This window comes from Ursus arctos, unplaced genomic scaffold (assembly GCF_023065955.2).
Source record: "Ursus arctos isolate Adak ecotype North America unplaced genomic scaffold, UrsArc2.0 scaffold_28, whole genome shotgun sequence".
Lineage (NCBI taxonomy): Eukaryota > Metazoa > Chordata > Mammalia > Carnivora > Ursidae > Ursus > Ursus arctos.
In genome coordinates, this window is record NW_026622963.1 from 10,611,578 (window position 1) to 10,623,857 (window position 12,280).

General features: G+C 56.5%; 1 protein-coding gene across 1 annotated transcript; it reads left to right on the forward strand.

Moving 5' to 3' along the window:
• The first annotated feature begins 7,931 nt into the window (after positions 1-7,931).
• CIMAP1C (ciliary microtubule associated protein 1C) lies at positions 7,932-11,225 on the forward strand. The gene is made up of 4 exons (XM_026478616.4): positions 7,932-8,052; positions 8,867-8,977; positions 9,951-10,064; positions 10,687-11,225. The coding sequence occupies exons 1-4, from the start codon at positions 7,932-7,934 to the stop codon at positions 11,166-11,168; spliced, it is 828 nt and encodes a 275-aa protein (XP_026334401.1). The 3' UTR covers positions 11,169-11,225.
• The last annotated feature ends 1,055 nt before the right edge of the window (positions 11,226-12,280 follow it).

Consider the following 12,280-nt stretch of genomic DNA (forward strand, 5'->3'; position numbering starts at 1 on the left):
TCCCTGGCCTCCTCAGCATGCCTCCCTGGGTCCCTGAAGGCCGGGTCCAGAGCAGAGCGGCCCAGGGCCTCCCTGGCATCCTCCTGGCTCAGGCCTTCTTCCTCTTCTTTCCAGTCTTTGCCATGAACTCCTCTGGCTTAGGCTGGCCAGCTGCCCTTGGTGGCCATCCCTGACCGTCCCTGCCTCCCTGGCCATATCTCACCCTCCTCCAGGAAGCCCTCCCAGTCCTTCCTGCCTTTCCACAGACTCCCTGGAATAGTGCTCTCTGAATTCTCCTAGTGGCTCCCAGGGCAAGTCTAGCCGGGTCAGGAGGTGTGACTCAATGTCTCCCCAGCCCCTCTACGAACTCCTTCTCAGCAAAGCATGGGACAGCTTTCAGGGCAGGGAGGCGGGAAACTCAGAATGCACTTGAAGACTGAAGAAGGATGTCCACAACTCAGCTGAAGGAGGATTCAGGGTGTTCTGAAGCTTCAGGGACCTGTGGTATGTGCTGCCTCAGTTTCTCTAAGTGATCTGCCTCTGTGAGAACAAGACAACAGCATGCCCAGCATCGCCCACTTTCCTGCCAACAGAGTTCAGCTAGGATGCTGGCCAGGCACTCCTGGTCACACTTACCCTTTGTCTTCCTGGACTCGGTGCCGGCTCTGGCAGCAGCTACGGCTTGGTCCTGCCCTGGCCAACGCCGGGCCCTCTGAGTGCCTCTGTGTTTTGCACTCTGACCACAGGGCTCCACCCAGGGAACCTGTGGCCAAAGCCAGCTTGCTGGTAAATGGCGGGTGCTTATGCCCTAGAGGGGGTGGTGTCTGTGCTGGGGTGTACTCCCACTGCCCAGGTCCTGCCCTTTGGGAATCAGCCTTCTGCTGTGAAGGGCATAGAACCCAGGCCGCTACTGTGCAAGGGGACATGGGTTTTGGGCCCCAGCTCTGTGGCCCCGTAGTCTCGTGGCCAGGGCCTCTCAGGCCTGGCCTTCTGACTAGGGGCCTCTGCTAGGAGGGGTCTTCCTGGCTGGAGGCATCCGTGGGGCTCCTGTAAGGGTGGGCAGCCGGGCCCAGGAGGGGCGGAGGCAGCGATTCCCAACAATTACACAATTCAGGAGCTGAGAAGTTGTGTGTGCTGTCCTCAGGAGCCAGCTGTGGGTGGGAGGCTGGTGGCGGGGCTTTGCCCTCAGCGGGAGCGGGAGTGGGCTTTGAGCCACGCCCAAGCCCAAGCCCTATCGGGGAGACAGGGGGGAGGGGTGGTGTAGGATCCCCTCAGGGTCTCCGGTCGGGGCAGGCCACACCATGTCCACAAAAGCCTGTGGCTTCGGTGGCTATGAGCAGCTGGCCACAGCTGACTCCCCTGGGGTTGTGCTATTTCTAAATATTGGCTCATGCTGTTAACCCCTGCTGCGCTGCACCAGGAGACCCTGGCTGCCTGCAGAGAGTGTGTCTGGGAGGAGGAATGAAGAATTCCTGTTTGGATGGAAAATTTGTGAACACACTTGCTCAGAGCCTGGCCTTTGGGGGCTAGGGCAGGGCTCCTGAAAGAGGGATGGAAGTACCGGCTCAGGACGGAAACGAGGCTGGCGACGGGCGTTGGGAGATGTGGGTCTGAGCTGGCAGCTGGGCAGGGCAGTGGAAAGAATGTCGGCATAGGAGCCAGCGGTCCGGTTCTGCCAAGCCTCTTCTGTGTGGCCTCAGGCGAGTCACCTCACGTCCCCGCGCCTCTTCTCTCACCTGTAAATCGTAGAGCCGCTGTGGTGTCTGATGGTGTTTTCCAGCAGACGTGGGCCTTTCTACACTGCGAAGGGGCAGTGCCCGGTGGTTATGGTGATGGCAGTTGTTGATGCCAGGGTCCTGCCATCTGCACGACCCCCAGGAGTCCCCTGAAGGAAAGGCAAGACTGACAACCAAGAGGCAGCCGGAGCGAGCTGGCCGGCTGCCTCAGCCGGAGTGGGCTCAGTGTGCACGCACCTTACATGAGGACATAGCTTGCAGTGCAGCCTCTTGGGGCCCCCCTGGCTTGCTGTCCTGGTGCGGTGAAAACCCGTGGTAGCCAGCCTCCAAGACGGCCCTCCGCGGTCGCCAGCTCTGGCATTCAACCTTCGTCTGGCCACTCCCACACGGAACAGGGCTGAGCTGCAAGGCCCCTAAGAACCGTGGCAGTGACTGAGTGGGACCTCCAAGGCGAGGTCATAAAAGATATGGCAGCTTCCGGGGCGCCTGGGTGGCTTGTCGGTGAAGCGTCTGCCTTCAGCTCAAGTCATGATCCTGGGATCAAGCCCCACATCAGGCTCCCTGCTCGGCGGGGAGCCTGCTTCTCTCTCTGCTGCTGCTCCCCCTGCTTGTGCTCTCTCTCTCCCTCCCTCTCTCTTTCTCTCTCTCTCTGACAAATAAACAAAATCTTTGAAAGATACGGCAGCTTCTGACTGCTCGCTCTGGGGCAAGCCGGCCACCATGACTGAGGGGCCTGTGGAGGCCCTACAGGGGGAGGAACTGGGGTCTTCTGCCAACAGCCAGCCCCAGCTTACCACTCATCTTGGAAGTGGGTCTGCCAGAATCCATCAAACTCCAGAGGACCGAGGCCCTCACTGACCTCTCGGCTGCTGTCGCATAAGAGATGGGGAGCCCACACCGTCCCCCTGAGCCGCTTGTGAACTCCTCACCCACAGAAACTATGCGCAATAGTTAATGTTTATTGCTTTATTAAGCTCTTAGGTTTGGGGATAATTTGTTACGCAGCAGCTGATAACTGATGCAAATCTGTGCAAGTGTAAGTGCTAGTCCAGGGAGTCTGACTGCACTGCGGCTGGGACTCCGAAAGTAGGGCTCTGCTCCCACGAGGAGGGACCTTTTCTTGATCAGTCAATGGTTCGACTCATTCATTCATCCAACAAATCTTTCTTTTCCTTTTATTAAGATTTATTTATTTTAGAGAGAGAGCGAGAGAGAGCAAATGGGAGGAGGGGCAGAGGGAGAAAGACCAGGAGACGCCACGCTGAGTGTGGAGCCTGATGCGGGGCTCGATTCCAGGACCCTGAGATCATGACCTGAACTGAAATCAAGAGTCAGACACTTAACTGACTGAGCCACCCAGGCGCCCCTCAACAAATACTTCTGAAGTACTTACCATATATGTCAGTGCTAGGCTGGGCCTGGGGACACAAGACTAAATGGCAGGGTCCTGCCTGGGGGAGCTTGCAGGCTCCCCAGAGGGACGCGGTGACTGTTGGATATGGACAGTAAGGATGAGGGAGATGTCTGTGACGAGCCCAGCTTTCCAGTTTGGGCCCGTGGATGGCTGGTGGCATCGTTGCTTGTGATAAATGTGGGTAGATGACATCTCGGGAGAGAAGCTTTGGGGATGTTGGTCTTGAGGTTTGTGAGAAATCCAGTGACACCGTGTAGGCTGTCAGATATGTGGGCTGAAAGCCCCTGGGAAGGCCCAGGCCAGAGGCATGTCCGTTTGGGAACCGTTGCAGAGCAGACAGAGGGACTGAAGCAGCGGGAGGGCGGGCTGCCCGGGCGAGAGGAGGGCGGGGTAAGACCACGGGAAGGCCCAGAACTGAACCCTGAGACACTAACGGTTTTTCTTTCAACTTTTTGTTTTGACATAATTTCAGACTTACAGAAAAGCAGTGAGTCCATTACAAATATTTCCCACGTACTCTTCACCTAGATTTCCCGAATGTTAATATTTTACCAGATCTTAAATTCTTTTCTATGTATATACATGGTTTTTCCTGAGCTAGTCCAGAGTGAGCTGCGGACGTGATGCGCCTTCATCCTTATATACCCCAGTGGCTCTTTCCTTTTTTAAATTTTTTGATTAGTTTTTAAAGATTTATTTATTTGAGAGAGACAGAGAGAGAGAGTACAAGTGGGAGGGAGGAGCAGCCTGACGCAGGGCTTGATCCCAGGACCCTGGCATCATGATCTGAGCTGAAGGCAGATGCTTAACCGACTGAGCCGCCCAGGCGCCCCATCCAGTGGCTCTTTCCTAAGAACGAGGACCTTCTCTTTCATAATCAGACAACAATGATCAAAATCAGGAAATTAACATTGGTATCTTATTTTAACCAGCTACAGACCTTTGTCCCATTTTGCCAATTTCCCCAATAATACCCTTGACAGCAAAGGAGAATCCTGGCTACTCTATTGCATTCAGTTGTCCTTCTATTAATCTGGGAAAGTTCTTTCCTTCGATGTTTCTTTGTCTATCATGACATTGCCATTTTCGGCAAGTACAGACCAGTTTTTGGTAAAGTGAATCTTGACTTGAGTTTATGTGTTTTCTTCATACCTAGGTTCGGGTCACGCGTCCGAGGCAGGAACAGCCCAGAAGTGATGTGGTGCCTTCTCGGTGCGTCCTCTGGGAGGTACACCGCATTTCTCTGCCCCACTGTTGGCGATGTTAATTTACATCACGTGGTTGAGGTGAGGCCTGCCAGCATTCTCCCTGTAAAGTGACTGTTTTTCCCTTTGCAATTAATAAACTCAAGCCAACGTTGAAAGGTCAGGTTGAGGAGGAAGAGCCAGGAGGAGAGCTTGTGAAGGGGCAGTGGGGACATGGGAGCAAGACCAGAACAGCTCGGAGTGGGGAAGAGGTGCTGAAGGGAGGGCGTGGCCGGTCATTGGGTCCCGGCAGGCGGGAGGCCAGTCCGATGGGGGTGAGAAGTGTCCATTGGCTGCAGCTTCCCCAGCAGGTCGTCGTCTAGGTGGAGCGATGGCCTGGAGCCAGCCTGTGGAACAGAAGTGCAAGAAGAGGGCGAGAATAGAGACAACAGGGAAAACGCTTCTCGGGGGAGGTTTGTCTGGATGGGGCAGAGGGATACAGGCCATGGAGGAGACGTGTGTGTGTGTGTGTGTGTGTGTGTGTGTGTCTGTGTGTGTGTGTGTGTGTGTCTGCGTGTCTGTGTGTATGTGTCTGCGTGTATGTGTGTGTGTCTCTGTGTGTGTGTGTGTCTGTGTATGTGTGTGTGTCTGTGTCTGCATGTATGTGTGTGTCTGTGTATGTGTGTGCGTGTGTCTGTGTGTCTGTGTGTGTGTCTATGTGTGTGTGTCTCTGTGTGTGTGTACGTGTGTGTGTGCGCGCATCAGAGAGATGGTTTCTGATACGTGGAAGGGACAGAGGGTGTGGAGAGCCTGATGGGAGGGGACCACATGAAAGGTCAACCATCTCTGGTTGCGCAGAGGGAATGGAAGAAGTCTTGGGGGGTCCTCCTGAGCCGCAGGAGGCAGTGGGAGCCGGTGGTCCCGATGGCGTGGTGGGGTGGGTTTGGCTCAGAGTCCAGTCTGCTGGCCTGTTTCCTCTGCTAAGGAGGAGGTGCAGGGGACTGAAAGGAGGGCTGGCCATGCAGAGGGAAATGAGTGATGTTAGACATGACCTCTGGAGAGAGGACGAGAGCAAGCTGACCAGTGTGGAGATGGGCAGTGGGGGGTGTGGAGACAAGTCCGGGGTTCGGAGACCATGATGTGAATCCCAAAGGCTTTTCACTGCCTGCTGCAGGCAGACAAGACAGACCTGGGGACTCAGGGGTGGGGTTTCCCAGGACGGCAGCGGGACTCGGAGGACAGTGAAGAAGGCAGGAGGGGATGGAAGGAGAGGGAGAAGGAGCGCTGGAAGCGGTGGGGTCTCGGTGCTAGCAGGGGATTTGTACAGTCAGAGTAGCAGGGTGACAGGATGTCAGCCAGAGCGGCAGTCCACAGGGAGGCACAGGGTCAGCGCTGTGGGCGGTGGTGAGCAGCTCAGGCTGTGCTGGGGAGAGGGGCTGCGAGGGCGTGGAGGGGAGGTACTTGGAGAGGCGGGGGTCTGGGAACTGGGAGGCCGAGGGACAGGTGGTCCCCAGGGAAGCCTCACTCACCCGGTGCTGGCAGGGGCGGGGCGGGTGGGGAAGAAGGTCATGAGCCAGGGCCGCCAGGTTTACAAGTCAGAAGAGATGGCTGCTCTGAACAGACGGGGGGGGGGGGGGCACTGAAGCCCTTGAGGGGTGGTACTTTTGACAGGGAGGAGACACTGCCCCGGGTGAGTACCAAAGAGACCAGGGATCCGCTCCACCTTGGACTCTGGGGGGCAGGGGTGGGAGCGACAGAAAAAGCAGCTTTGGAGAGGACCAAGGGTGTTTCCAGGGGTGAGCTAGATGTCTGTTAAAGCAGGAAAGAAGGGAGCATTTGGAGCAGAAGTAGGGTGGCTTGTGATGGGCTGGGGTGTAGAGCAGCTCAGTCGCCCCCAGAGAGCCAGGCACACAGGTGACAGACAGGAGCAGTACTGTGGGTATTGTGGGAAGGCTCCTGGGTCTGAAATACTTGGAAACTCCACCCCGCCTGCAGCCCCAGATGGGGAAGGTGGAGGTCTCAGCCCCACATCTGGCCCCCATCAGCACGAGGGGACCATCAGGGCTCAAGTCCAGCAGGCCCGTGGCTTCCTCCAGGAAAAGCTGACGAGCATGGGGGTGAGGAGGCGGCACTGCCCGTGGCCCGAGGCCAGTGGAGGCTGGGCCAATCCCAGCCTTGCCCAGCCCTCCGGCTCCAGAAATCAGAGGCTTGGCAGCTCCCTGGGTGATGTGAGGGACACGGTGTGTGTGGGGGGGGTCTGCGGCCACTGGGTGGGGCCCTCCCTCTGTTCTAAGCCATTCAGTCCCACAAGGGCTTCTGGAGTGCCCAGCATGTCTGGCCCGTCTGCCTGAGTCCTCATTGCGCCTGCTGGCTGGAATGAGCTCAGAGCGGGGTTTGGTTTCCATTAGATCAGAGGCTGTGAGCCAAAGAGAGCCCTGGGTTTGTGTCCTGGTTCGGTCTCTGCTACTGATATAACAGGAGATTTTGGAAGTCCTTGCCCCTTTGAGGGCCTCAGTTTCTTTATTTGTATACTGGGGCTGTGACAGACACCCTCTCTGAAGCCAGCAGTCATCTGTTCCCAAGACGGACACCCCTTTTAGCTGGTTCAGATCAAATCCCCAGTCCGAGCTATGAACTGGTGGGTGCAGGCAGGCCCTGGGGCCCCCAAACCTCCTGGGTTTTTAGGGGGTGAAAGCGTCCCTAGCATTCCCTCAGCCCTAGGCCTTATCCATCAATCCTTTGGCAGTTGGGTGTCTTCTCTACCCCTCAATGCTCCCTCTCACACTGCCCCTACCCCAGGCCGTGTTCTGGGCCACAGGCATAGGAAGGGGCTTCTTAAGGCCTCAGCGCCACCCCTCCAAACTCATTTGCTCCCCATTCCCTGCCTGAAATGCCAGCAGCAGGCAAGCAAGCATTCCTTGAGCTGGACATGGATCTCTAAAGACACTGTGCTCTGGGATAGGAGTTTGAGAAGCTATCAGACAATCACACCTTAGTGTGAAATAATTGGTTTGATCTTTTTCCAAGGGGAAACAGACAGAAGGGAGGGCATGTCCAGAACCTGGGAGATAGGTGGGAGGGACAGGGGATAGAGAGCCACCCCAGGGGACTGTCCAGGCTGTGGGAAATCTCCCCCAGGATCCACCCACACTTTCCATTCCTTTCTCTGACTTCAGGGCACCCACCAGGAGAGAAGAGCTGACTCTGTCACTCTCCCTTTCCCTTTTCCTTCCCTGACCCGGGGTTCTGGGCACCCTTGGGCCATGTAGCCTGGTTGGGAGTAGGGGGCGATGGGGCCTAGTTTTCAGGGTTCTATAGCTGAGCTGCCACGGTAACTGGGGGAAATAAACACTCTGGGTTTCATGGTCCAAGTTCTGCGGTGATGTCATCCCTAGCTCTAGCCTGCTAGGTCCTGTGTCTGGCTGCACCCCAGGCGGCCTCAGCTGCTCAAGCCAGAGGATCGACTTCCTTCCCAACCCCCAAGCAGCTTCTCGAGTGGGGGGGAGAGTGGACACAGGGGCTTGGGCAGGGGCATCTAGAACAGGCTCCACACAGGCCTAGCCCCTTGCCCACCACCTGGATCTCTCAGTAGCTATTGCTCCCTCCTGGGCCCCAGCCATGAAACTGTCCAAGGGGGCCAGGAACTCTGTGTTCAATGGGCAGCGCCCAGAGGAGAAAGTTCCGGTGCCCTCGAGGCGGGAGGTAAAGCAGACCCCTGGGGTCATGGCAGTGGTCAAAGGTGAGAGCCGGCCCCTGCCCTGCGCTTGGATTCCCTTCTCTGCAGGGCTGCTGAAGGTGCCCCAGCCTTCTAGCCCTGCCTCCCGCAAAGCTCCCGAGGACTCTCCTCCAAGCCCACAGAAGATTTGCACCTTTAAGCTGAACCTCAGAGGCAGTATTAGCTGCTGGAAATTTCAGGGGGGTAGGGGTGGGAGGGAACATGGTGTACGATTTTCCAGTTTTGGAAAGAAGCTAGGGATTCAAAGGAGCTTTTAGCCCACCATTAGCTTTCCTCACTTCCCTTGAATCTTACCCTCAACTGAAAGCAGACAAACTAATTCTTACTACATTGTTAATGACTGACTGTCGGTCTATGGGGGAGGTGGTTTAGTATGTGATTACATGTTTGTGGTCTCTTGGCTGATTGTCTCAGAATTTTCACATTACCGGGCTTGTGTGACTTTGAACAAACTGGTATTTCTAAGTCTCATTTTTCTCATCTGTAAGGTGGGAAACACAATGGTACCAATTTTATGGCGTTGTTAGGAGGCTTAGCTGAAACAATCCATGTCAATACTTAGTGTAGTGCTTGGTGCAGAAGAAGTTCTCAGTTAATTGTAACTATTATCTTTCATATTTCACATTGCCTAAGATAGATTGCATTTTATCTGGGAACATTGTTTTTCCCCCAAAGGAGGCTCGATGGTGGGATTTGCGGCGGTGTGACATCAGCAGAAGCAAAGATCCCAATATTCTCAGGGCACACTGCGTTCGGGGCTTCCCCTGCCTCTGATCCTGTGCACTGAGGCTGACAGCTGCCCTGTCCATCCTCGCAGGTCCGGGCCCAGCCAAGTACCCCCGGCCATCCTGCACAGGCTACTTACACCATGACGTCTCCATGTTCCAGGAGCCAGCCTATACTCTGCACACCAGACACTCAGAGAAGCGTGAGTGCCCCCCACGCCCGTCATCCCTTGGGCTCTGGGTTATTATTGTTGGATGTTTGGGGGGGGGGTAGTGAGAGGTAGGGAGCCATTACCTGTAGCCACAGGACCCTGGGAACCCAGGCCTGCCCTGAAGAGGACACCCGGGTGGCTCACTGGGTCCAGAAGGAAGCCCCCAGAGATGCCCATGTGACCCACCCCTCCAAAGGCAGCTCTGTGGGGCGCTTCCAGGTGGGCCTCCCGAGGGAGCTCCGAAGGGCCGCTGGCACTGTCCAGCAGGCGGGCCAGAGTCTCCTCTCTGTCTTGTCTTGAGCCAGGGCCCTTTAGCTCTGGCTGCTGTGGGTTCACTTGCCACAGAAGTTGGGCAGAAATAGCTGGGGAGTAGGGAAAAGTGGTGGGAATGGTGGCCCCCTCAAGCTTCCCAGGCGGCTTAGAACCACCTGGAAGGGCATGAGCAGAAAGCCGCAGAAGAACTCTGGCTGCTGGTCAAGGCCAGCGAGAGAAGAAGGTGGGCAGGGGAGTCGAGGGGTGTATCCGGGGGTGTGAGATCGAGAGGCCTGCTTGGTTCCTCCCTGGCATAACATGGTGTCTTCAGCAGGGGAACCCCCATCCAGGGCTGGGCCCCTTCTTAGTACTAACAATAGCCACTCTGCCTATGATTACCCCTTGGCACAGCTCCCCGATGGGAGCCAACCAAGTTGCTATGCAGCTGTTATTTTATCTGCTTCTCCGAGCAAGTTCTTGAGACTGCTTCTCCGAGCAATTTTCCTGGCAGAGGGACACAAGAGGTCATGCATTACAAGCCCCATTTTGCAGATGAGGAAATCAAGGGTTGGGAAACACCAAAGAGTCCAAGGAATTGGAAGGGAGACCTCACTTCTCTACTGGGCAAAGGAGATCTTCACCTGGAGGCAATCCAGGCTCACCCTAAGGCATCTTCTGGGGCTGACTGGGCCTCTCTGTGGCTGCCCTGCAGGGGTCATGGACATTTGCAGCCCTGGGCCTTGCTATTTCTTGGATCCCAAAATAACCCGGTTTGGAATGTCCAGCTGCCCGCAGGTCCCCATGGAGGAACGCATCTCTAACCTGCGTAAGAGGGGATGGGAGAGGGATGTGGGGGTTGGGAGGATGGGGGGCGGGAGTCCACCCTTAGGACCTGAGCAGGGACAAAGGGTCATGACTCCCCTTTGCCAGGTGTGTCTTTGGATCCTGGCATCTCCCTGCAAGCTTATATCAAGACACTGATGTCCCCATGTCGGTGTCACCCTATTTACGTCTTGAAGCCAATGTTATGCATGTGTGTCAGCAGGCAAGGTTATGATAAAAATGTCATGGGTTTCACAGTGTATCAGGGATATTGTCATGCTAATGAGCTCACAGACTGTAGTGATTTCAGGATGTTTTCTGGGTGCTGTTACGGGGATGATATCAGGATGCTGACATCCCAAGTGTGACGTTCTGATGATACTTGTGATTTTTATCTTATGATAACAGTGTCAATACTGATGTCACTGCGGCCTAAGTCCCTCTCCCTGCCTGTAGCCCTATGCAGGGGTGGTGATGTCCCTGTCCGACGATAAAGTGGTTATAGTAATGTCATATCAGGTTAACAAAGACCTCTTACCTCTCTACCTGGACCCATCAGTTGGACACCAGGAGACATGGCCTGGCTCCCACCCTGAGACCCTTCCCCTCCATTCATCCACTCTCAGGCCTGAGCCCCAACCCAGCCTCCTGCCATTACAACTTGGAGAAGACCCACCCACCTGGGGAACGCAGGGCTCCCCAGTATGCTTTTGGCTACCGGTGCCCATACAGAGTGACGGACCCCAATCCAGCCCCCAACCGGTACCAGCTGCCACTCTTGCTGGGGCCCAGCAACCCCGTCAGCCGAGCTGCTCCTTGCTATAGTTTCACCTCGGAGCACAAGAACTGGTTCTACAAGGAGAATGTGGCAGGAGGCCCCGGGCCAGCCACGCACGCCCGGCCCGAGCCCTCCGTCTACCAGAGCCGCAGCCCCGTCTACAGCATGGCCAAGCGATTCGCCTACCCAATGGACCACACACCTCGGCCTGGCCCCGGCTCCCACAATGTCCGGCAGGTCACGGTGCACAAGCCCCACACACCTGCGTTCACCATGGGCATCAAGCACTCACCCCACCTGTGCCCGCTGGTCATCGACATTCACGACTAAGGCCCCTCCTGGGGCACACACCCACCCCTCCCCTCAGAAGTTATTTTTCTGTATTGAACTGAGCAATTTACCCAGGTTTCAAGTAGCAGAGCTGGTGCCTGGTGTGGCTGGTGTACTGAAGGCATTAGATAAATATTTTCACTTATTTAGTTTTTTGTTTTGCAAACACTGGCTGCTTCCTTTGGGGCCTGCCCTGAGTGAGGGGCTGGGATGCTCGGAGGCACTGTAGGGGTCCCTCTCTGGGAGAAGGTCTGTTCCAACTCAGCAGGGGAGGCAGCTAGCAGCCCTGGGCAGAGGCTCTGGACAGCTACGTTCTAGTCTGAACGCTGCCGCTAACATGCTGTGTGGCCTTGGGCAGCTCTTGTCCTCTAGGCCTCTCGGGGCTGCCCTTGGGACAGTGAGGGGGGAGTGTAGGTCTGGAGCATGTTCAAGTTCCCTCCAGCTCCACAACGGTGTGACTCTGGTCCCTGACAGGGGTCAGCCCCCGAGACAGGAGCAGGAGCAGGGCAGAGGAGGGAGGGGTCGTCTGGTTGGGGACGGGGGTCAAGGGGGTTTTTCCTGGCAGAGGGACACAAGAGGACAAATGGAGATGGTGTGCAGCAGGGGGCGTATTCTTGGTATTGGCGAAGATGAGAGCAAAGGCAGGCACGTGGGAGGGAAGTGCACAGGGCAGGACCCCGGAGCAAGCTCCGAGGGCAAGAGCCTGGACTTCAGGAGGCTGGACGATAAGACGACCAGGTTGCTGGCAACTGGAGGGCACTCTGGCTTTGTCCTCAGTGTGACAGGGCTAGATGCGTGATTTTCAGGATTCTCTGGGCAATGAGAGAAGGTTGGACAGAATGCGCAGAGCCTGGAGGCTGCAGTCAGCCTAGGAGGAGGCAAAGGGGCCGGACGGGCTGCTGGGAGAAGGGTCTGCAGGCCGCGGGCTGCCTTTGGAGAGCTGCTTGTCTGTCCCCGACTCACGACTCACCAGCCTCGCCCTGCAGTGCCCGACAGAGAGGAGAGGAGGAGCCGCACACTAGCCAGGAGGGGGCAGTGTTGCCTCACTCATGAGTCCAGGCCTGGCCCACCTGCCCCGCCCGGCCCCGCCCCTTCCAGCTTTGCCGCTTTGG